This window comes from Euprymna scolopes, chromosome 9 (genome assembly GCF_053919585.1).
Source record: "Euprymna scolopes isolate OS-2025 chromosome 9, ASM5391958v1, whole genome shotgun sequence".
NCBI lineage: Eukaryota > Metazoa > Mollusca > Cephalopoda > Sepiida > Sepiolidae > Euprymna > Euprymna scolopes.
The window spans coordinates 40,199,156-40,225,877 of NC_136490.1; the positions used below are offsets into that span (position 1 = coordinate 40,199,156).

The following is a 26,722-nucleotide window of genomic DNA, read 5'->3' on the forward strand; positions in this document are numbered from 1 at the left end:
ATTTTTCTTACAATTACTCAAATGTTTTGTGTTTGAAAAATTAAAATATTGTTGCATTTTACATTTTTGTTGTTAATGTTATAAAACTTTCATACATTAAATGAAGTAGTTGATAAAAAGGTCATCTTTTTTCTTACAATTCTTAGTAAAATAGAGGTACCTTCCTTAGAACCATGAGTTGTCTTTTAGGGAATCACAATTTTTTTTTTTATCAGTGTATTATTTATTTAGACAAAAATTGATCAAAAAGAAATTGTAAGTATCCTAACTTTTTGTTGGCTCCACCACTGTTCCCTGTCCAAGTCGGAATCCCAGACAATGCTCTGTTGGCTGCGGACCTGGCTTGCTTCAGTGAATTTGCTGCCTGCTTTGCTACACGATCAGCTTCTGCTTCAATGAGGATATAATCAGCTTTTGTTGAATCCATAACCACATCATGTTTCAAAGCACTATGAACTCCTGAAATCGAGACAAGAAATCTAACATTAGAAGGCAGAACAATGCAAATGTGTGCTGGATAGACTCAAGCTGACACAACTTAAGATTTTATGGTGAAACCAGCCATGCAGTTTCGCTTTTATTCATCCAATTCATGTGTATATGTAACTCCCTTGACAGATTATGGATACTCACTGTTAAGGGTCCTGTGCGTGGAATTTTTGTGGCAAGAGTTATGCAGTCTCCAACCACACCTCTACTGAGTCAACATAAATGGTCATTTATCTGATACTAGCCAGGCTCAACATTGAACCGGTGTGCCAACATGATTATGCTGTATATATGTATAAGCACAAATAAGGGCGAATGTTTATTTAATGGACATTTGATAAAGTTGTTTACAAGCACTGATTCATGGTCTAATGGTTAGAACTGCCGGCTATCAGCACAATGGTTGTAGGTTCGATCCACAACTAGGGAAAAGTGCTAGTTTAGCTAAGCTGATGAGTTGTGATGCAACAAAATAGTACTATATGTGGATAACTATATAAGCATACATATATACATATGCTTATTTTTTTAATATAATATTTTACATGTAGGATATTCTTACTTGCATCAAGCGATCAGGTGGTGTGTCTGATGCTATATTTCGGGATGTCTTCACTTCGTCAGGCATGTATTCGACTTTCAAACATGCATGGCAGGTTTTATTGTAGATGGAGCAGGTTCGCAGAAATTGGAAATTAATTTATCTGTTTCAGATGCATAATTTATTAATATCGGATGCTTATTTGCAGTTTTTTCTATTTATAATATTTAGTCTTAATATTTATCTTTGTATTATTAACTAGTCTTTATTCGTTTATTTTATTTATTTATTTATTTTTCTGCACTTCTCTTAGAATCATTGGGCATTTTCATTTTATTTTTCTTTCATATATTTTACTATTATTATCGGGTGTGTTTTGGTATTCAATATTATTTATTGTTTTTAATTATCTTCTTTAGTATTGTTTTTACATTTCGTCATTTTCTCATTCCTTTCTATGTAACTCTGGTAAATTTAGTAAGAGACCATTTAGTATTAAATTTCTGATGCTGTTTAGGATAGAGGTTGTGAAGTGTTAAAATTAAAGTTTTAAACTGTCGAATACCGTTTCATGCAAAAAAAAAAAAAAAATCCATCATTCTTTTCTCCCACCGACATGTGAATTAATTGTATGGAAAAAATCCATTGTTCTTTTTTTCCCACCTACTGTGAATTGACCTTATGAAAAAAAAAAAAATCCATCGTTCTTTTTTTCCACTGACAATCGAATTAACCATACATACAAAATGACTCAGAGTGAGCAAAAAATCTCGGCAATGAAAAAAATACTGGCTTTTTATATGCTCAAACTAGACCGCGTCTTAGTTTGTACCTGTCACCTTTTCATTTTCTATCGGTTGGGTTTCGAGTTTGAATGTTGTACACATCACCTTTGGACGCTTGTTTCCATGACTTGTCACAGGTTGAGGAAGAGTTCTTTTGTTATCAATTTGTATTAGCTGGAGATGGGGCATCCTACTGGATGTTGGACATTCGCCCATTATTTCAGACACGCCAACCAATAAATATTTTAAAGATTCTAACCATCCCTTTAAATGCAATTGTTTATATTTCTCTTGCACTTGGTTCACCTGGTATATTTGCCAGGCAGTTTTTGAGGTTAGTTTTTAGGAATATGGTTACTCCTATTAATATCTGTGTGTAAACATATCTTCTATTAAACAGCAGTCAACGAAGATGTTTGCAAACAGATGCATTCAGGTGAAAGACGGATACTTGTTCCAACATCTATCCTCTTTAGGACGAAGATTTGTCTCTGATGAACATTTAAAGCTGAACTTGAATAAAGATTATGTATTGTAAATATAAAAATAAATTGTTCATCATTATAGCTTGATAGTGAGGAAAAAAAAAAAAGACAATGTTTTTAACTTCATGATAAAAGATTGAGTTGGCTAAAATATTTGCTAAAAATAAAATAAATCTTGCAGCACCGAATTTGGTTTCAAAAATGATTTCTTATATTTTCATTCTATGGTACTCCCTGATTTAAAAATATTAGATCTATTACCAGCATTTCTCTACATAAATTCAAGACATTAAAACAATTTCCAGGAGAAATTGACTATCTTCGGTTTTCGCTGGTATAGTTCGACAATGAAGAAAAAAAAAAAAAATTCGATTTATATTGTTTTCGTTTATTGAAAAGAAAAGAAACCTAGCATTGAAAATGGTTTCAAAAATACTTTTTTATAAATTTTGTTCTGAAGATATAATGAAAATTTATAATTTAAAGTGTACAATATTGAATGCCTTTGTGCCGATTCAAATGTTGTGTGTTTTAGAATTTGGAAACTACAGTGAGTGAGTACCTTATAGTTGCTATTATCTCCAGGTCCAATTTGACTTAAAGTGTTTTTATCTGTCATTCTGTTTGTTTAGGTAAATGTGTGAAAACATGGGACTATGTAAATGAATAGAAATATAGCAATTTTTCTAATTCAAAGGAAGATAACTCTGGACACATAGCATCTGCTCAGCAACAAGATGCGATAAAAATTGAATTATGTAGATCCAGATTCTGTACTTTAAAAAATCAGTGTTTATATTATGTTAATTTTCACTGAGAAAATGGTGCTGTAGAAATTTCAGGGGAGTTTATTTTTATTTATGGTTGAAACAATTCGACAAAAAGTACAAAGAAGCTTTTTTTTTTTTTTATTGGAAAAATTTTCAGAACATTTTGATCAAACTGAGCTCAGTATGAAAAATACAGGTCAACTTATAGACGAACTTATGCAAAATCTTTGCTTCCAACTTTGCAAATATGCCCTTGAGTTGTGGTTGAGATTAAATTATTGCTGAAAAATATGGTAAACAGTAAAAAAAATTTTTTTATAGAAAAGTCTTCAAAACTTTTTGATCACACCAAATGTTTTCTGACTCACCTGATTTTTTGAAAAGACGCTGCAACACATAATCATCAAGGAGGGCATTTTTTGCTTTATTTTCTTCGGCATCTTCATCGTCTTTAGCACATTTAAAATCGGCTTTCTTTACTAAATTGGATATCAACTCTCCATCCAAATCTGTTGCAAAAAAATGTGTGTGTGTGTATATATATATATATATATATATATATATAAATCTTATTATTGAAAATTTATTCAAATAACATTATAAACCTGTAAGGAAGATGTACAAAATGTTAATTATCTGACAAGGAGTACAAATAAACAAGAAAGACCTTATTCCGCAGAGTTTCAAAAAATGCAATTTTAAAAAATAAATTTTTAATGCTAAGGCAAACCTATCTGGATTAAAAAGCTCTACCGGGTAAGACAAGCAAACAAAAGAATAAGTTAAGATAAAGAGTAAAGTTACATAGAAACTTTATTACATCATCAAGTCAATAAGGGTTACAGAAAAGAGAATAAAGGACAAACCTTTCTGTAATGCTTATTGATTTGATAATGTAATAAAGTTCCAATGTAACTTTCCTCTATATCCTATATCTTAACTTAATCTCTCTCTCTCTCTCTTTCTCTCTCTCTCTCTCTCTCTCTATATATATATATATATATATATATATATATATATATAATGTATATATATATACACTAGCATGGGTGCCCGGTGTTGCCCGGGTGTTTGGAGGTGTGTGTTGAGCAAAAAAAAAAAAAGAAATGAGAAGTGGTAGTAGGAAGGCAGGCTCGAACCCGTACCACAGAGGAAAAGAACGGGGAAAAAACGTGATATCTTTACTGTTACGACCACCGCCAAACTGGAAGTGATGTAGGTTTAAATTAAGGCTAGATAATCGAAAATGAGGGATGACTTTCGAAAATATCGGTGAAAAAAGCGACCCTCTCTGTAGAAAAGTGCCCAGGTTAGACTGAAGAAATTAATATTTTTAGCCAATTTTTCAGCATTTGTTGTCTGAAGGGTGGAGCTTCAAAACGATACTGATCTTGTGAAAATCCGTCACCTCTTTCGAAAGTTTTAGGCAGACATGCAAACATACATACATACATACATTTATATATGGTAGCTCAAATTTTTGACCCAAACCGATTAAAAAGCTTGCCCTATCTCTGAATACCCTTTATGTAAAATTTGAAATGTTCAGACGAGAAATTGTCTGAGTAATTTGGTAGAGACCGAAGAGGTAAAAATTTTTTTTAACTTTGACCCCTATTATGACACCTTAACATTTATTGTTTTGGGCTCAAATCAAGTTATTAAGTTAGATCCATGTCCAAGGAAACTATATCTAAAATTTCAATTGTTTATACCCAAAATTGGTGGAGGAGTTTGGAAAGGTCAAATCATTGAACTTTGACCCCTTAACAGCTAAATTTCTGTCCGAAAACGGATTACAAAGATTTTCCCAAATCTCAATACCCTGTATATCAAATTTCGAGTTTGTAGACTGAAAATTGACAGAGTAGGGAAATATATACAGACTGACACACAGACACTTTCACTTTTATATATATATATATATATATATATATATATATATATATATATATATATATATATATATGAGGTGCCTTAAATAAGTTTCCAGGCTTATTGGTATGGGCACTTTTATTGATAGTACACACATGAAACACTAGTCCTCTTCAAAGTAATCTCCTCTGGCTGCAATGCACTTGTTTTACCGTTCCACCAATGTAGATTACACTGTATTGTAGACTAAGTCATTGCGGGGAGGCATGTGAAGCTTCCTCTCAGTGCACCATGGTAGGTTCCTGTCTAGAGCAGGCAATCAATCGATTTGATGGAAAAATGGGTGATAAGTGAAGAACATTTGTTGATCCTAATTCAATCTCAGGCGATAGCAGGCCTCCCTGCTAGTCATTAATAAAATTCATGATCTTTTCTGCAATTCAACCATATTTAGTGCAAATAAACTTCAAGATAGGCCTGACCTGTGCACAAAGTTTCAGTGATGAATGTCCAACAGCCTTTGTTTTATCACGATTCAAATTATAAGCACATCTTGATATAAAGTGTAAAACTGTTAATAAGTCTACACCACTACTCTTTTGCTCCTAGATAGGTTAATAGGTTCCGCACTATCTGTCAAACTACAACCTCTGTCCCATCGATGAAATTTAGCATCCCTGTACCTGTTTTACAAATACTTTAATGGTAAGTGCTCAGACAAACTCAAAGCACTAGTACCCACTCCACATAAATACCCCTGACAAACCAGACATGCAGCAAAATCCCACCCCTACATTGCAGAGGTTCCTAGATGCCGTAAAGTCTTCTACTCAAATAGCTTCTTCCCTTGAATTACTAGACTTTGGAATCCCCCCCCAGGCTCCTGCTTCCCTAACTATACTGACATGCAGAAGTTCAAGTGTAAATGTGAACAGACATCTTACTGCCCAACTCCCTACATAGTATCCCAGCAAATCTAGTCCCTATTTTATTATAAATATGTTTATGAAATTATTGAAATAAAAATAACAAAATTAGTCTTTATTTGCACTTTTTACATTTTTTTAATGAGATTTTTATAGATTAAGAATCACACACAAAAAAAAAACAACATATTCAATGCATAATATTCCTACCACCATAGAAATTCTTGCAGATGACTATCAAAGTTTGCATAATTAGTCATTCTCATGGCCCTGAAATTTAACTTTACAAAAACTACTTAATATAAAAATAAAAAAGATTGGTTGGTTGATTGTTTTTGTTTTATGGCATATCAACCCTTTTCGGGTTATTTAATGCCGAATCCAAAGATTTTGAAGAAAAATTTTTTAATAGAATATATTTGTTGTTTTCACGTCGGTTTCTATTTAACCCATAGTTAGGACCCTAACAGGTACTACCACTCCGGGTCAGAGTGGACCTGGGAGCAATGGTAATTAAAGGGTGGCTCCACACTCCTCAAAGCCCACAAGCTGGGGCCTCACCACTGGATATAGTTTAAGGTCATATCCAGGACCCCCATTGAGGGACTTTTACCTTCTGCAGGGGGTGGGGGGGGGGGGCAATCAGCGTATTCTAATGCCCCACCGACAGGGCCAAAAAAAGATTGGAAAAAGGTATTTTTACTAAAACTTAATAATAAAAAAAAAAAATAGAGTACTTGCATAGGGGAGATATAGACGTGAGAAAAAAAATAGCGAAGGAACTATTTTTTATCGGCACCAATTCTGGTAGCAGTCACACAGAAAATTAGGAAACACTTTAGCAAAATATAGCCGCATTTGCTTTTTGGTGGTGGGGGGGGGTAAGTGGGGAAGGGGTAGAGGTCATCAATATATTCTATAAAAATAATAATTGACTTACAAACATCTTTGTGTTTTTTCTTCTTTGATTTCTTGTGTTTCTTCCTGTGTTTATTATTCTCCCGATCCTTTGCATGTTCTTCATAATCATACTGTCTGCTTGTTCCGGGTTGTGGTTCATCATTAATCTGGTTTCTAGGAGATCTTTTATCTTTTTCACTTGCCTCAATCATTTCGGACTCTGTTGAGAAATCTCCATTGATCTGATCCGGACTGGCTTCGTCATACAATCTACCTTTCTCATCATCGCTTTTCTTCTCTTTGGACTGCCCGATTTTTTGACTCAACTTCTTCGCCAACTCACGCATCCGTTCTTTCTGCTTTAGACTCAGTTCTATCTTATCGGGAACTTTGTTTATCTCGTTCGCTGCCTTCATCATGTCAAACCGGTTCACTTTTTTGGGCTTTATGCTGACCTCCGACCCAGTTCCTGCAAACATAGCTCCTGTTTCTGTTCCATTTGAACAGTCGTCAGTCAGCGTAAATAATTCGTGCAGCTCATTAGACTTGAAAAAACGTCGCTGTTTCGGATCCTTTAAGACACGGTTACTCAAAAATTGTTTAAAAATTTGCCTGTTAAAAAAAGATGCAAAAAAGAAAAAAAATGATTGAATTAAAGACGACAGAAATCTAGGTATACTAAACAAATATGTATACTATTAATAAAATTCTAAATGCGTATTTATTTATGTGTGTGTATATATACCAATAAAACTTTCAAACGGATGCACCGAATAGAAAATTTCTTTTTTTTCCCTGAAAGATGTGAGTCCCTAGATTGTTCTTATCTATATATGGTTTGTAACGAACAACGCTGAGTCACACAAAAAGCCCGAAATAAAGGTTTTTTTGTGTGCGAAAAAGTTACCTGCCCATGTCAACGGAATTTTGCACTGTTTGTATACAGTCACGGTAACATCTTTCGGCATACGGACAGGACTTGTGAGGCAATGGATCAGGAAATTCCAGGTTCGAATACTGGCAAGTTCATAATAATTTTAACCATCATTTATCCAACATTTACTCATTATCCTTACCATTAGTTAAGGTATTTTTGTTTTTTCAGTGATTTTGTTTTTTGTGCATATGGGAATTGCCCATACTCTGAGTTCACAAGGTAAACGTTGATGGTAAGACGATTTGAGTGTACTCGATTTTGTATTTGAGTCGGTGTTGTGTATGCTGACACTGCGCAGCCGCTAGTATAAAAATATAAAATAAATAAACTATTAAAAACTGTTTCTTGCTCAGAATTCTCTGTATATTAAAAAGCAAAATAAAGAAAAATCTGGACGATATACATACCCATGACGAAATGAAAATATCATCTTCCAAAAATCACGTAAATTGATCAAGTTGTTTTATTTTATCTAAGAAAATCAAATTTTATGAGTATCCACGGAGTGATAGTGTATGGTATAATAATGTGGACACGCTGATCCTCATTAGATCACTGTAGTTAAGCAACGTTGAACCTAATCAGTACCAGATGGGTGATTAATTTAAGAATTCTAGGTGATGTATGAGTTGCAAAAACCAAACATCATCATCTCCGCTAACGGGGATATACATGCAACTAGGGACCACTTGTGAATTTCATATTTCCATGGAAATTCCTCCTTTGGTGGAAGCCGGTTAAGCCCGCATAAGGTTAGTGCCGTTTCCATACATAAATGGAGTAATTGTCTTGTTCGCCGTGAAAAGAAAATGTCAAGAAACAAAGGGAGATAACTAAACAATGATTTTGTCACGGGTACATAGATCATAAAGATTTTTTTCGTTTTTGTTTTTTAATATAAGGGAAATTTTGGAGAAGAATCTAAGAACTTATGGTATTTTTGGAGTTCAGTATTATGGTATTTATGGAGTTCGGTATTACAGTATTTTTGGAGTTAGAAAAGTGTGATTGGTTGACAAAAATGGAATAGGCAGCATACACATTACCAAAGCAGTAGTTTTTACAATGCTAATACCAAAGTTCAAATTTCAATAATTCTTTTTAATTGAATACATGTTTTATAAATTTAAAGAAATTACTATAATATAATAACATACAAAAAAAAAATTACACATATTTTTTTTATAATCCGCAAAAAATGTAGACATAGAAGGTATTTTGGCATAAGTTTCAAATTATATTATTTTTGCTTGAAAGCAAATTGGCACTTGTACATTAGTGTGAAAATACAACTTCTTTGGTTTTCAGTGACACTATTTGGAAATTGCATAAATGGGACAGACAAATGTACATCATAGTTATAGGGGCAGAAAACTCTATTTTGTGTTTTAAGTTTCTTATATTTGTTTTAATTCAATAAATGTTTAACAAAAACTTTCTCAACAAAAAAAAAAACAAAAAACAAAAACACGCATTTGAAAATTTCAGAATTTGGGCATTGTTACAAAAAATAAAATTTTAAAATATCTCTAATTTGTGTTAAAAAAAACTTTCCTTTGATTACAGGGATGCACATCATACAGATTTTTCTTTATTTTTGTTGTACTTTGTGTTATTATAATTTTCTTAAATCTATTTTAAAAAACAAAAAAAAAAAAAACATGCATTTATTGTTGTGAGATTTTTTATTTGGTCCTTAAATTGTATTTGTCTGCCCCTGCAATGTACTCTCTACATATCCAAACTGAAAACCCAAAAAGTTGTACCTTCACACTAGTGCACAAGTGCTGCAATTTCTAATCTTTGTAGTCAATAAAAATACATTCATCATAGTCACTTACTCTCTAATATAAATATTAAGCAGTATTTCATTTTTTATTTGACAGTTACTTATTTTTTTTCTTATTAGTTATAAAACAGTAGAAGCTAGGTAAAGATGGAAATTAATGCACCCAGGTACTGTACTAATACAGTTCAAAGAGCGGGTACAAACTGGTTAAATATTTATTGATACTAATACCCAAGTTCGAAGTTGATGCAAGTCTAAAAGAATTTTTTAAAAATTTGATACATGTTTCATAAATGTAAAGAAATTAACATAAGATGACAACAGAGTCAATAATTGTGGCGTCACGAGGAAAGAGAGACAAAAAAAATTGTTATTAGACGTGGCAGTACGACTGCAAAAATCATCAAGTCAACTGGAGAATAAACGTAAACCCATCATTAATAATTATTCAACATTAGTTTACCGATGATAAATCTTTTCTTCGATGGTCCCTGAGGTGAGGAGTCGATAAATGGTTACATCTCTGATTTGTCCGATTCTCCAAGCACGTTCTCTTGCTTGCGTGTCCGTGCTCGGGTTCCAATCTGGATCGTAGATAATGATGCGATTTGCTCCAGTCAAGTTTACACCGAGTCCTCCTACACGAGTCGTCAATAAAAATAAATAAATAGATTTGGTCTGAAAAAATAAAAAAGGAAATTAGAATTTTTTTCTTCTTTCAAAATAATACATTTTATTTAGCAATTAGTAATAATTCATATATATAGGTTCTTGTTCAGAATTCAGCCTATATTAAAAAACAAAAATAAAGAAAAGTCTGTAATGATGTATTTATTCATCACAAAATGCAAATATCATATTCCAAAAATCATGTAAATTAACCAAGTACTTTTATTTTTATAAAGAAAATCATTTTCAAGTGATTAATGGGAATTTTGTAAACATTACAACATAAATCTCTCAAGTTTGAATTATTGCTGAGTTATCTCACTTTATATACTATTTAAAAAAAATTTTGTTTTGAATCCTTTTAGATGAGGCTTCATAATTTGTGTATTTATTTTTTTTGCGGACTGTTATCCTCATCTTCATAGTTGCTGTTGCTTCACCATGTTTCGGCCAACTTATCCTCTGCTTTAGGTAGGATTGAAACCATTATCTTCAGACAATGCTTACCTGGAATTGTAGAGATTCAATGACTCTATCTACTGCGGCACGAGCCCCAAAGAGCAATCCTACCCAAAAGCAGGCCAGAGGATTAGTTGGCAAAAAACGTGATGAGACAAAAACAACTATGAAGATGAGGATAACAGTCTTCAAAAAAAAAAAAAAAAAAAATGAATACACATATCTCGCGGTGTTTATTTTTTTAGATTGTTTTCAAAATGGTGGACAAGGCAGCCACACTAAATTTGATTTTCTTATTTAAAAATAAAATAATTTGATAAATTTACATGATTTTTGGAATATGATACTTTCCTTTGATTACAGGGATGCACGTCATACAGATTTTTCTTTATTTTTGTTTTTAATATAAGGTGATTTCTGGACAAACACCTAATATTAAATTCTGATTATCTTATTTTGTTTTACATTGAATGTTTCAGATGATGAAAGGAAGAGTAAATTTGGTGAGAAATTAAGTCATTCAATACAATTCTGGATTCTTGCACAGAATTCCCCCGATATTTAAAAACAAAAATAAAGAAAAATCTGTATCATGTATGTACCTGCGATGAAACCAAAATATCATATTCCAAAATTCACATAAATTGATCAAGTACATTTATCTCTATATATAATAAAAGATATCCAGTCAATGGAGGGGAAACCCTCTATACTGGGACAATTATTATTTTTGGTAACCAGAGTGCCCCCTTTTTGCCTACTTTTAGGGGAGCTGGTTTTTACCCCACATTAAAAACGGCCTTGTGCCTAATTTGCTTTGGTGGGGAAACAAATAAATACAATAAAAGATATCCAGTTTTTCCCCTCTCGACCAAAATACCATAGATTTACCACAACAGATGCCACATACAAATTTCTTTTGTCTAGCCTATTAGCCACTATCTTATTTAACTTTATAAATATTTTTCTGATACATTCAGGTGTTTAAATAAAATCCTAGATTCCTTCCAAGGAGCTAGACCAGTACTATCACATTAACCTACAGAGTAAGTAGTCCCAATTTTTCCCCTATTGCTGAAGTCCTCCTACTGATCCCCATAAACACTGCAGGGATTTATACACATCATATGGAGATTGTGGTTACACCCTTCATAATTGATTCATAAACTAATAGCTCAAATGTTAAATTCCTGTCCGTTGATTCAAAAAATAATAAATTCTCCCTTATAACATTTCTGCTATTCTGATTGGCTTAGATCAGACCGATCCCTTAGTCCCGATTACAATTCTGTTAACTAAAACGAACATGCAAACAGTTATCCAACATGGCGTCTACCGATACAGGAGGCCGGCATTTTACATTAAATAAAGCGATTACTGAACAGCACAGAGGTATTTGCTTCTCACTCCCTCTCCCTTTCTAAATGTGTTTAGAGGGAAAAAGAGAGAGAGATAGACAGAGACAGATCAGAGCGAGAGTTATATCTGATTTGTTTACATTCGACCACTATACCAGAACAGGAGAGAGAGAGAGAATCATTGTCACGGATTGACCTCATTACATTACCGCATCCAGTTATTTGGTTTAACTTACACACGTATTTCGATGGGGTCATGATGGAGCAGTTGATATTTGATCCAGATCGTAACCAACAGGTTGCACATTCGCACCCATGTAATGGATTTATTAATTTTTTTTGTTTGAAGTTTTAACATTCAAACGCAGTTACACCTTGCAATAAATATGTATAACTTTTTGTGTTTTTTTCTCCATTTTTCTTATTTTTTTTATTGAATCCAAACACTTTTATTATTTTTTTTTGATTTTTATTTGTTTTGTTTTTTGTATTGAAGTGAAATGATAAACCTTCATTTGTTTCTGAGGTGTTTTCTTCTAGTTGTTTTTTTGGGGGTTTATTTTTATTTTTTGTTTGTTACGGTGGTACGTGAACTATTTTAAACTATGTACTGCAGTAATTAATAAAAAAAATAATAATAATTGATAAATACATGAAAGAAGTTTTGTTTCATTTCCTTAGGATAGGATTCCATGTTTTCAACAGCTAAATGTGATTTCTTTTTTCGCCTTTGTCCACCCAGGCTGCCTACTATGTTTCGATAGCTGTTTTTACCATGAGGAGTTGGGGGGGGGTCTATTTCGAAACCCATTCATAACATGAGGAGGTTGTGGGTTGGGCAGCAGCAACAACAACCGTACTTTAATTTTTTTTTGAGGGGAGGGGTCATATGACGTAATCACTTTGATGCACCAGTTCACACTAGATCACCAAAGTTAAGTAACATTGAGCCTGGTCAGTACTAAATGGGGAACTATTTGAAAATACCAGGTGCTGTATGTAGGACTCCTTGCTTATCCTAGCATGCTCTCTCCTTGCCACTGGATTCAAGCAATTCGGTTATAGTCAATTGTCTGTTTTTTTTACTTCTGGTTTCTACTGTCAATTTGTCTGGATAATTAGACATGGTCAAGCAGATAAGAAAACCATGCTTAACATGGAGTAGGGGGAGGGTTCACATTATCTAAGAGGAAGATAATCATTAATAAGAAGGGACCATATCTTGCTTGTCACTGTCATTCTGTTTGCAAAGTAGAACCTGAAAATCAAAGAGTAGACAATTCATTACAATCTATTAGCAGTAATTCCTGGTTAAGAGAGTTGAAATTTGGGATTGCAAAACTTTTCATGCAAGTACTCTTGCAGGAGGTGCCCATTGTCTCTCAGGACTGAAAGGAGGTTTCTATGTTTATTTATGCTCAGTTAATTATACTTGGATTTTTTACATTTCATTTAGGCATAAGAAATTTGTACTGGCAATGAAAATTCTCATGGTGAATAATTACTTTTGTTTTAAAATAGGACTTCATTATGAAACTTTTTCATAAATAGTCTGACGCTTGTCCAGAACTCCCCTCCTATGAAAAAAAAAAAAAAGAAAAGAAAAATCTATATGATGTATGTACCCGAAACAGAAACAAAACATCATACACCAAAAATCATGTAAATTAATCAAGTAGTTTTATTTTTATAAAGAGAATCATTTTTAAGTGAATTTCAGCTTTTCCAATGCCCCCGCCCCATGTTAAGAACAGCATTCTAAAATCTTGCAAGTTTGAATTATTTGGAGTTATTGTCCTTATTCCTTCAACCTGTTTTTAAGGTGGCACTGCAAGACTGTCACTTGTAGTTTAGCCATAAAATTTGATTTTTGATTTAAAAAATAAATCTACTTGATAAACTAACATGATTTTTGGTATACAATATTTTCATGGATATGTAAATCATTTTTGTGTTTTCATAGGGAAAGGTTGATTGTTTATTTTTGTTTTACGGCATATCAACCCTTCTCAGGTTAGTTAATGCCGAATCCAGTGATTTTGAAGAACAATTTTTTAATAGAGTATATATATATATATATTTTTTTTTAAGTCGGTTTCTGTTTAACCCATAGTTGGGACCCTAACAGATACTACCACTCCAGGTCAGAGTGGACCTGGGAGCAATGGCAATTAAAGGGTGGCTCCACACTTCCCAAAGCCCGCAAGCTGGGGTCTCACCATTGGATATAGTTTAAGGTCATATCCAGGACCATAGGGAAAGGAATTCTGCACAAGCACTAACTGGAACAGGGTATCCCTGACTCATATGAAACATACAGAAAGCAAAAGGTTGATCAACCTTTGACTTCAATAAATGAATGGACTAGTTGTGAAGCAATGAACTGACCTTGAATCACAACCATCTTCAACAAACACCATGTTGCAATATTTTTTATATAATAGGGTATGATCACCGAAAGTTGGAAGGTTCTACCTACAGACATGGGCGATAGAAACTGACCAATCAAATGGAGCCATGTTCTGTTAGCAACCAATCAGAAACCAGAATTGCTCCATAAAAATATTGAATTTTTTAACATTTCGGCACATAATGTCAACATCTTTTGCTCTTTGTCTACAAGACTATAAAGCACGAGACTTGTAAGAATAGCTAGCTATTGCAAACTCTTCTGAAATTAAACATGGCTTTAAATTCAAGACTCCAGTTACCACAACATGGAGTGATCATATAACAGAATTAAAAAAAAAATTATTTTTTTAATTTTTTAAAATTCAATTTTCACCCCAAACAAGGCACAGTGCCACTTTGAAGTAGGAGGCTATTGTCAGGAACATAAGTTGCAGAGATATTATGAAGGGAGATAAGTAGCGAGATATCTGTTCACATTACACTTGAACTTCTGCATGTCAGTACAGTTGGGAGAGCAGAATCCGGGAAATTGACTAGAACTGCTTTTCTAAATAAAATTAGAATCCAAATTATTTTAAGTGGTACAATTTTTTATGTAAATATTCATTTAAATGTAATTTTTCATGATGGCTTTTAAGATAAAAAACTGAACAGGTTTCAAAATATTTTTTTAATGGCATCTTATTATAAATATTCATACTGTGTGTGTGTGTGTGTGTGTGTGTGTGTGTGTGTGTGTGTGACGCAGTTTATTTCAGCCTAAAGGCAACCCACCCAGGCAAGTTAGGTCCGAAATGAAGCTTATGACCCAGCGGATGTTTTAGTGATATTTATATCCATGTTTGGTGTATGGAAATGCAAAAAAAAAAAAAAACGATTTACTAAACAACGTTTTATTTATTGGATATTTTTCTGGTACAAGGACTTAAGTTTGCCCAGCTGGGAAAACTTGGGTTCTTGTTCATTAAAAACCTATTTTTGATATGTAAAATAAATCCAATTATTTTAAGAGATTTCAAACATTTATCATAATATCTTTTAAATAAATATAACAATAGTTTTTATACCTACAGACACTAGTGTTTCATGCTTATGCAATCATCAGTGTAGGAAGTGATAATTACTGCTGGCTGGGAAAATCCAATCCAGTCACAAGGTCACTCAATGATCAGAATTCGAAATAATTTTATTTAAAGTTGATTCATTTTAATAAAAAAAAATAGATACACTTACCTCATTATATTTATTAATTAATTGTTGTCTGGATGAAATAGGTGTGGTCCCATCCATTCTCAGGTAAGAATAATTTTGTTCTTGTGTAAAACTTTCCATAATATCCAGCAGCTGCAGAAATATATATATATATATATATATATATATATATATATATATATATATATATATATATATATATATATATATATATATGTGTGTGTATATACATAAAACAAAAACATTTAATAATGATTAAACTTTAAAAATCTGTTTCTTTTTGTAAAATATTGAAACTGTGATTACTGAAGTATATGACATCTATCTATACTACTATAAGTTTGTGTTTCTTTTGTGTGCATTGATATTCATATTAAAAACCCTCTTTTCTATTTATTTAAAAAGAAAATACAATTTTCTTATATATGGGCCATGGAATTGAATTCATCTGCAAAAAATCTAGCTAATTTGCATATTCTTTTAAACATTAATTTTAATTAATTCCCTATTAGTTTTTTTTTTTTTCGGTTTTCTTATGGGATGATCATCTTTTGTTAACTATTATGTGTAATTATATTCACGCAGATATTCTACATGATTTATACTTGCATAATATTTGCGTAAAAAGTTTACAGGACACACAATATTGTTTCCATATATATTTATGTATACGTATATATTTTTGTTTAATCTATCTATCTATCTATTTGTCTGTCTGTCTGTGTACATTTCCCTATGCAATAACTCTGTCAATTTTAAGTCTACAGACTCGAAATTTGATATACAGGGTACTGACATTTGGGAAAATAGATGTGATCAGTTTTCGGCCAGAAATTTGGCGATTAAGGGGTCAAAGTTCAACGATTTGACCTTTGAGAACTCTACCAAACTCCGACAATTTTGGGTCTAAACACTTGAAATTTTAGATATAGGTCCCTTGGACATGGATCTAACTTAATAACTTGATTTGAGCCCAAAACAATAAATGTTAAGGGGTCATAATAAGGGTCAAAGATAAAAAAATTGACCGTTTTTCTTTTTTTGGCTCAACATACACCTCCAAATACCCGGGCACCCATGCTAGTATATCTATAAAAGTGAACGTGTCTGTCTGTGTGTCTGTGTACATTTTCCTATGCAATAACTCTGTTAATTTTAAGTCTACAGAATCAAAATTTGGTATACAGGGTATTGAGATTAGGAAAAATCTTTGTAATATGTTTTCGGCTAGAAATTTGGTTGTTAAGGGGTCAAAGTTCAACGATTTGACCTTTCAGAACTCTACCAAACTCCTCTGCCAATTTTGGGTATAAACAATTGAAATTTTAGATATAGGTTCCTTGGACATGGATCTAATTTAATAACTTGATTTGAGCCCAAAATAAATGTTAAGGGGTTATAATAGGGGTCAAAGTTTTAAAAAATTTGACCTCTGCGGTCTCTACCAAATATGTCAGACAATTTCTGGTCTAAACATTTGAAATTTTACATAAAGAGTATTCAGAGATAGGGCAAGCTTTTTAATTGGTTTGGGTTGAAAATTTTTATATACCAATAGATGTATGTATGTTTGCATGTCTGCCTAAAACTTTCGACAGAGACGGCGGATTTTTATAATATTAGTATCGTTTTGAAGTTCGACCTTTCAGACAACAAATATTAAAAAATTGGCTAACATTAATATCTTCATCTTCAACTGGGCACTTTTCTACAGGGGAGGGGGGTTGCTTTTTTTGCAAATATTTTCGAAAGTCATCCTCTCCTTTTGATTGTCTAGCCTTAATTTAAACCTACGTCACTTCCGGTTTGGCGGTGGTCATAACAGCAAAGACATCAGGTTTTTTTCCCTGTTCTTTTCCTCCGTTGTGGTATGGGTTCGAGCCTGCCTTCCTACTACCACTTTTTTTTTTTTTTTTTGCTTAACATACACCTCCAAACACCCGGGCAACGCTGGGCTGAAATGCTAGTAATTATATAAAGAGTAATTTTTTTTTTTTGTTTAAATATTCAGTTGTGAGGCTAAAACAGTTAAAGATAGATGAAGCGTATGAGTAACCAAGTAACCTTTGCTATTTTTTTCACTAGCATCCATGCTTCTAACAATGTTTTGACTTGATAAGAGTCCACATTCATTTATCCTCCTCTTATGAAGGTATAGGTAGACGCAAGATTTGTTTTTAATGTCAGGGGAAATCAAGATCCCAAAAAAGGAGTTTGTTGGATTGGGACAAAAAAAATTCCAAGACGTAGTTATTGAGAAAACTGCGAACAAATGAATGGATGAACAAATTTGGGGCAATTTTACACCTCTAATGCACCCTGTGGAGTGGGGGCAACCACAGTTATCTTGGAAAATCCGTTCAGGCAAAAATTTACTTTTATCATGACTAATGTTTGTACAAAATTTCAAAAAAATTCAAGGAGTGGTTATTGAGAAAAGTGCAAACAAACAAATGGACAAACGATTTGGGGGCAATTTTACCTCTATAATGGTATCTAGGGGGAACACCAGAGTTATGCTGGAAAATCTGTTCTGGTAAAAATTTACTTTCATCATGACTAATGTGTGTGCAAATTTTTTAAAAATTCAAGGCGTGGTTATTGAGAAAAGTGTGAACAGACGAATGGGAGTGAATTACTAGGTCCAATCTCTCCTTTGTCAGAGGAACAATAAAAATTGCCCCAGTATAGAAGGATTTCTTCTCTACTGACCGCGGACAGAAAAGATGCGTATATAAAAGTGTTAGATATTGGCCAGGCAATACCGAAAGGTGTACTGGTCGCCGATTATTATGATTATTAAAGTCAAAAACGTTTTGTCAGCTAAAATATGTTTTAGAAGTATCAAAATATTTAGAATAAATATTTATTTACATTTAATTTAGGAATGTTAACCTAAAATGTTATAAAACTTTAGTTGACAACTTAGAAATAATGACATGTAAAAGCATCAGGTGATTATCATAGTAATGTACACTAATGCGATCATTTAGAAGAGGGAAATGGTCTTTTTGAGATACGTGGAAATTAATTGAGTAACTTGGAGTTGAGGGAGGGACAGAGATGTTTTCAGATCGTGATGGCTCTGAGTAAAGGGAGTCAGAAATGGCGGTAGTCAGAATCAGTATTGCAACACTCTGGAATAAAATGTTTCTGAAAATAAAACCTGAGGCTCTGTTAATTCTTGGGGAGAATTTCCATTGCAGCTTTCTGTCAAACAAGACTAAAGATGAACCTAATATGTTCCTGATTGGCCAGATGTTGAAACCCCAAATAAGTGTTGTTCGTTCTTTGTGTTGTAAAAGTATTTATGTATATTCTTGTCCCGTCATAATTTGTAATTAAATGTACATACACACACAATAAACTCTAAATTCTAGATGATCATAAGTATGTACACATGTCATACAGATGACTGTGACATGTGTATACAAACATATATACATTCTATATACACAACTTATCATATAACCAATGCACTTTATATACAATACACACACATATATATATGATTTTCAGAATGTGAGATATTATATATAATAAATTCCACAGTCAAACAACTTCGTAGCCCAACGTTGGGCTGCGACATTGTTTAGCTGTGGAATTTATTATATATATATATATATATATATAAAAATAAAATAAAAATTACAATTAAATTTACCAAAATGATCCAAAATGCTAAAAACTAAAGTATATTATAAATATTAAAGAATTAATATTTATAAAGTAATCTCAACCAGATGTAAAAGCTCGATAAAACCAAATAGGAGATAGAGCTTATAATAAGAACAAATAGTTAATAAAACATGTTAAAAAACACTTTGAAAAAGAATTAAAAACATATTTAATCTGAAAAGGAAACACTTATTAAGTTTTTCAAAGTGTTTTTTTAACATGTTTTATTAACTATTTGCTCTTATATATATATATATACTTTTTATCAAGTAAGATCTTTGACTTACTTGTAGTTTCATTAAATACTTTTGTATGCAAAATCCGATCCTGCATTTTGCTAATTCTTACCCTCTGATGAGAAGGAAAGTATTTCTTCGAAACTCCGCGGATCAAGGACTATCCACTTATCAAGTGTTTCCTTTTCAGTTTAAATATGTTTTTAACTCTTTTTCAAAGTGTTTTTTAACATGTTTTATTAACTGTTTGCTCTTATATATATATATATATGCGCGTTTTGTTTTTATATATATTTTTTACATATCCAACATTTTTTCACTTTTTTATTTGGCAATTTATAACTACAATAAATTGCGGTTTCACTTAATGCCTTAACTAGCAAATTCTAGCATTGCTACAAATATAATTTTCTGATTTCTTTTATGTCCTCTGATGAGAAGAATAAAAAAAATAGCATTCTTTGAAACTCTGTGGAATAAGGACTTTATAAATTGTTTTTTGGAGTATTCAGTCAAACAATAAATTTTGATTGTAAAGTTCAACTTACAGTTTTAATTTTCTTTCTCTTATCATAAGCTCTACTCTCTATTGTGTATTGAGCTTTTTTAAATTCGGTTAGGATTATATTTTCTATATATAAATACTGTTATTTATATTAGTTTAAAGTTTACCATTGCGTATATCAGGTAAACACTACATCCCTTTGTTTTCATTAGTTATATATACATATATATACTAGCAATCGGTGCCCGGCGTTGCCCAGGTGTTTTGAGGTGTATGCTGAAGAAAAAAAAAACGGTCAATTTTTTTAAACTTTGACCCCTATTATGACCTCTTAACATTTATTGTTTAGGGATCAAGTAAAGTTAATAAGTTAGATCCATGTCCAAGGAATCTATATCTAAAATATCACGTTTTTAGACCCAAAATTGTAGGAGGAGTTTGGTAGAGTTCTCAAAGGTCAAATCGTTGAATATTGACCACTTAATCGCCAAATTTCTGTCGAAAATCTATCACATCGATTTTCCCAAATCTCAGTACCCTGTATATCAAATTTCGAATCTGTAGGCTTAAAATTGACAGAGTTTTAGCGTAGGGAAATGCACACAGACGCACAGACACACACAGACACTATCACTTATATATATATATAAACATAAACATCATATATATAAGGATAATAGTACGCCATATATATAACAAAAGACCATTATTTACTGAAGTGAAAGGAAAACCCGGGGGAACTTTACCCAAAAATAAATCTATATTTTTTTGTGTGTATTGATAGTCTTATCAACACCCCTTTTTTCTATTTATTTAAAAAGAAAATACAACTTTGTTATTTATGAGTTGTGGAATTGCATTCATCTAAAAAAGATCTAGCTGATGTGCATATTTTTTATCGTTTTTAATTAATTCCCTATTAGTTTTTTTTTCGGTTTTCTTATACGATGATCATCTGTATTTAACTATTACGTGTAATTATATTCATACAGATATTCTATATGATTTATATTTGCGTAATATTTGCGTAGAAATGAAGAAAATCAAAGTTACTGTGTGTTTATCGTGTTGCCATAACAACATGACGTAACCAAGGACGGTAGTGGACGTGAGTGTGTGTGCGTGTGTGCTGGAAATTATAGTAGTACTAATAGCGTTTGATTTCTTGTTGTGTGTACGTGTGTGCGGCTAACGCCAGTGTATGTGTGTGTGTGCGCGTGTGCTGGGAATGGATGACAACGTTTGTTTTCGTACTGTGTTTATATTATGCATATTGTTTCGTATCTTATCAACTTTTTCGAATCTATGTGTACAGTAATACAAACCCGTTTTTCGAGCTGAATAAATATGTTACATTGAATAAAAACACGAAAAATATATCCAGTTTGGTAGAAAAGTAACTTATCTTGCCTTTGATAACATTTATTTATTATATATTTGTTTTTTGACAACTTTTTTGAATCTATGTGTACAGTAAAACAAACCCGAAATGAAAAGACCACGAGTGAACGTGCGTCTTTTTTTTTTTAGTTTAGTTTCATATATATATATATATATATAAAAATAAGTATTTTTAAATTTTATCTTTCTAGCTTTAAAAAAAAGTTTTAAAATTTTATCAGCCGGCATAATTTATTTTTAAATATTGAAAAATTTCAAGAAAATTAATTTTAGCTAGATTTTCAAAACATTGTTTTCGTGTTGTGTGTACGTGTGTGCGGCTAGCACCAGAATGGTGGACGTGATGTCGGAGGTTGGATTGTTAGATTGTGTAAGTTTCGTATTTTTGTAATTTGTAAATAACAAGTTAGGAAAAAATTAAACCCTTCCAAGATGGAAAATAAATAAAGCCATAATATTTTACGGTAAAGTTAAGAGCGTACGAACCATAGTTTTTTAGGAGATGTGATTATTGGATTAACCAATCAGAAATCATCTGTGGCACACACATCTCTGTTTATATATATATATATATATATATATATATATATACCTTATGATCCTCCACAATGTAACAAGAGGATGAGTTGGCCGAAACGTGATAAAACAACGACAACTATAAAGATGAGGATAACAGTCCGCAAAAAGAATGAATGCATAGAATTAACCAATATCCAAATTATTTTCATTAATAATAGTTTTTGATAGGTAAGGGGAAATATAATAGAAGCATTTCCTTTGTTTTATTGTATTAGTAGAGTAGAAAATAAGAGCAGATTCAATTAAACAATGCATTGATTTATTATGTATTTATTTTACAGGGCTTTACATTACGAGTGAAACAGTCGCATTACCTAGTGATTTTTCAAAATGCCGACTAAAAATAATCAAAAGCTTGTCTTTTGGCGATTGTATTTCTTTCACTGACAATCTTTTAAAACTCACTACTGAATGAAAAATCTTTTCAATTTTTTTGTTTTATAAAACGAACAAAGTTAAATTATTTAAACAATAAAAGTTTAATGGAACAATATACTCTTTTTTTTTTTTTAACAAAGGCTGTTTAAAAAAACATCTGAAGAAATGTCTATAGCTTCAAGTATCAACATAAAATTTGTTGTATATTTAGTTATTTGTTGTATATTTAGAATTACAAAAAATATAAAGTATAAAATTTGTTGTATATTTAGAATTACACTTATTAAAAAAAATACAGAAAAATCTTTATGATGTACATACTCGTCACAGAACGAAGATGTCATATTCTAAAAATCATGTGGGTTTGGCTAGTAACTTTTCTATTTGGCTAGTAAACGAAAATATTTATTTGTCAAAGGTCAACTAAAGATAAATTTGTCCGTAAAGCCCTGTTTTATAAAGGGAAATACAATCTAACGACTAGAAGACACATGTATATAAATATACACCCACTGCTACACAGCAAAAAAAATTTCTTAGAATTCAGAATTTTAAGACACTGTTTTTTTTTTTCTTACTAATGGGTTAGGATTAGAGAAATTGTCAGTCGGATGATGAATTCCACTATGAACAAGATTACTTAAGAGGAATTTATTTTACTAGAAGATGGCTCAACAAACATTAAAACATTTATAATAAAATAGGAGATTAAAGTAGTTTGCCTGAAGCATTGTTTAATGTGTATATAAAAAAAAATGAGATGCAATGGATAGACTCAAACTGATGCAACTTAAGGTATAATGATGGAATCAGTTATGCAGTTTCACTTTTATTGAACCAATATGTGTATATGTATACTTTTATGAAAATGCATAATTAGAAAAACATGTTGTGATTGCTAAATATCATTTCGAAAAAGTCCCTATAAATAGTTACATAAAGGAAATAGTATGGCAGTAATAAAAGGAAATATATACTCATACTCACAGCTTTACTCTGAGAAAAGAAAAGAGCTCGTTGTCCTTGATTTTTCCACAGGCGAAGAAGGCTCTCTACAACAATCATCTTCCCAGACCGACGCCAGTAGCCATAGTTAAAAGTCTCGTCAGTCTTTATGTCATCTCCAATAAAAACACGGGGACCACCGGTACTAATATCAGGATGGTTGCAAATTTTACGCAATGATATTAATCCAGCAAAAACCTAGATATAATAAAACAGACAAGACTTTTGTAAAAAATAAATGTTTCTTAAACTTTATTCATTTATTTCTTTTTTTTTAGGTGCCGGTGTACTTGATAAGTACCAAGTTTCTTGCTGTAAGACTTGAGATCACATGACATCATTTTAGACAATGTAAGCCACAGAAGTGCCCCCGCCTCCTACCTCTTCTGAAATTACTGTGTGTTTTTCCAAAGAAAATATAAACAAGAACTGAGCTTCATAAATAAATTTGTGGATTATCTGCAAAAGCATATTTAAAGATATGAGGTTCCTTCAATAAGCTTTCAGACTTTTTTGTACAGGCATTTAAAATTGTTGGAGACTCTTGAAAATTCAGTATGTTATTTCTATACGTCTTATGAGATGCCTGACCAAATTTTATGGTTTCAGATTTAAATGAACAGCTACAGCAGGAATTGGAATACACCCTACTAAAGATCAGTCTCTCCGGGAAGATGTACGAACGAGACACCATTAATAATGTAGAAATAATCTAGTGCAGAATTTACTTCAATATCTCTGTCCGTCTGCATTACTCATTTCAGTAAAGTTGAGTAAACAATTAGCTAAGATAACATTAGTCTCTCTCCTGAGTCCATCCTCTCCAAGTAAAACTACTTAGCAAAACTCTGACAAAGAGGGAAGAATTGCCGTTTTCTGGGTTGGAATCTGTCCATATAACATTTATTGTTGGTTAATTTTTATATTTAAGTGGTGCCTTTGAGCTCCTTACATCAAATGGCTTCATACCTTGCCTGGAACGATTTCCATAAAAAAATTATTCTACGTTAAATTTATATAGGAAAATGATTTCTTATCTGAATTATGTTGTTCTTTTTAAATTGATACATGCAAATATTTTTCCAAGCAAGTTTTTTTTTTTATCTTTTAGATATCAAAATATCGTTGTTACAAAGCTGGATGTGAGACAAGGTTGAGCTTAATATGAGACGTGGACATCCCTCACTGCCTACTGCACCTTGAAGTGATAATATGATAAAGAATGTTATAATTGTTTGTGTTAATTGCTTTTAACAATGACTGAATGAGTTTAGGCAAGAAGTCAGCATTTCTGAGTTGAGAGTATGAAAAAATAACTAAACCGGAGAAATAGACACAAGACAAGATAGATAGATAGATAGATAGATATTATCATAATAATAATTGAAAACATGAAATCTTAAGGAAACCCCTCAAATGCAGAAACTAACCCACTTGAGCTACAAATGCTAATCAGCCATAGAGAAACTGCAACAGAAAACAAAAAGATAGAAAGGAATATAACATGGAACCAAGAAAACTGAAACCGCAAAATTTAAAATTAATCCCCCCCTCCCCCCAAAAATGGTGGAGTCACATCAACTGGCACCACACCAAATAGTTGTAATGGGTCAAGGAGAATGAAAAAACTCAGGAAGAAAAGCCCTAACCAGAGCTACATTAGATAAATGCAAAGAGGACTGAGACCTTGGAGAGGCTTGTTAGCACCCAAATTCCAGTGAAAGTCAATGATCGCTGCCAGCAAGAACTCTATGATAAACAGCTGTTGTGATAACGCAAATTTATTAACAAAGGTTATCGAAAAAGGTGAAGAGTATTGGAAATCTGGGAAGACTTGTTGGCATCCAAATTGCAGGAAACACCACTGGTTGTTGCTGCCAGTGAGTAATCTCTGATGATAACCTATGTGAGAACTCCTAGTGAGTACAAATAATAATAATCATTATCATCATCATCATCATGCAGTCCATCAGTCTTGATGATGACTAGTTGGGGCCTCAGTGCTTTATCCTTTGATGTTGGCGTAGTCTCCCTCCATCACCACAGGACTTCCCTACCTTGGCTCCAAATTTGCTTGCACAGTTTAGGTGCAGTATCTGTTGCGCATCAGATAGACACCCTCTGAACCTCCAATGCTTATGTCCAGTGGAGTGAACCCGCAACGACTGGCAGCAGAGGAGGCCACAGCTTCTGGCCGAAAGTAATCTCAGTGAGGTAAACAGTCGCCCTATCGTGTCCGCTACTACGCCTTTTCTTTCTGGATGAGGTTCCATAGCCTTTTAAGGAAAACTGCAAGGCAGCAGTAGGATTTGAAGTTCAAATCTTTTAGCCTTTTGCTGTGACAAGGCCCACAAGGCAGTAGTGTTTGATTTTGGGGTTGGTTCCCCTAGTCTTTGCCCAACCAAGGGCACCCACAAGACAGTGGGGTAGGGGTTGGTAATGTGCCAGGGCATGTCCACACATCGGTGGGCCATAACACATTATCTCTGGGGTCCCCTACTACTCCGAGATCTCCTACAAGTTTAGCCTGGGGCTGCAAGGCACCCAGTTATCATGTGTGGCCAAGGTGTGTGCGTTTGGATTCTTAATCCGGCAGGGGGATGTGATGCATCTAGTGTGTTAGGTATAAGTTAGTGTTAAGTTCATGCTTGCATGCCTTCTTGCTTCCAGCTAATACCACTGGCTAACCTCGTGGTGAAAACGGAGCAGCTATGCATAAGTCTTCCCTGCCAGTACATAGCTTCTCCATCATCATCATTTAACATGTGTGTGAAGAGAGAACAACTTAATCGGAAACTTGTGAATGATAAAATGATGAACAAAGAACAAGAAGTTGGGTGCTTGTTAAGATGGAGTCCACAAATCAATTTTTTTAAAATATGTCGTTTTAAGCAAAAACAATATTACGTACTTAATAATTGTGCCGAAAATAGTAATATATCCGAAAATTATGAAAATAGTAATATATCCAAAAATTATGAAAATAGTAATATATCCAAAAATTATGAAAATAGTAATATATCCAAAAATTATGAAAATAGTAATATATCCAAAAATTATGAAAATAGTAATATATCCAAAAATTACGAAAATAGTAATATATCTAAAAATTATGAAAATAGTAATATATCTAAAAATTATGAAAATAGTAATATATCCAAAAATTACGAAAATAGTAATATAACTAAAAATTATGAAAATAGTAATATATCCAAAAATTATGAAAATAGGAATATATCCAACAATTATGAAAATAGTAATATATACAAAAATTATGAAAATAGTAATATATCTAAAAATTATGAAAATAGTAATATATCTAAAAATTATGAA

General features: G+C 32.5%; 1 protein-coding gene across 1 annotated transcript in view; it reads right to left on the minus strand.

Annotated features, from left to right (window-relative positions):
• The window catches only part of LOC145284506 (DNA excision repair protein ERCC-6-like), an 83,120-nt gene that overhangs the window by 14,971 nt on the left and 41,427 nt on the right, over positions 1-26,722 (minus strand). The window contains exons 15-20 of the mRNA XM_080133388.1: positions 23,372-23,587; positions 15,629-15,739; positions 9,961-10,175; positions 6,812-7,383; positions 3,439-3,579; positions 270-459 (exon numbers count right to left, since the gene is read on the minus strand). Of these exons, the coding sequence (XP_079989514.1) occupies positions 270-459; positions 3,439-3,579; positions 6,812-7,383; positions 9,961-10,175; positions 15,629-15,739; positions 23,372-23,587 (1,445 nt within the window). The remainder of the gene's footprint in view (positions 1-269; positions 460-3,438; positions 3,580-6,811; positions 7,384-9,960; positions 10,176-15,628; positions 15,740-23,371; positions 23,588-26,722) is intronic.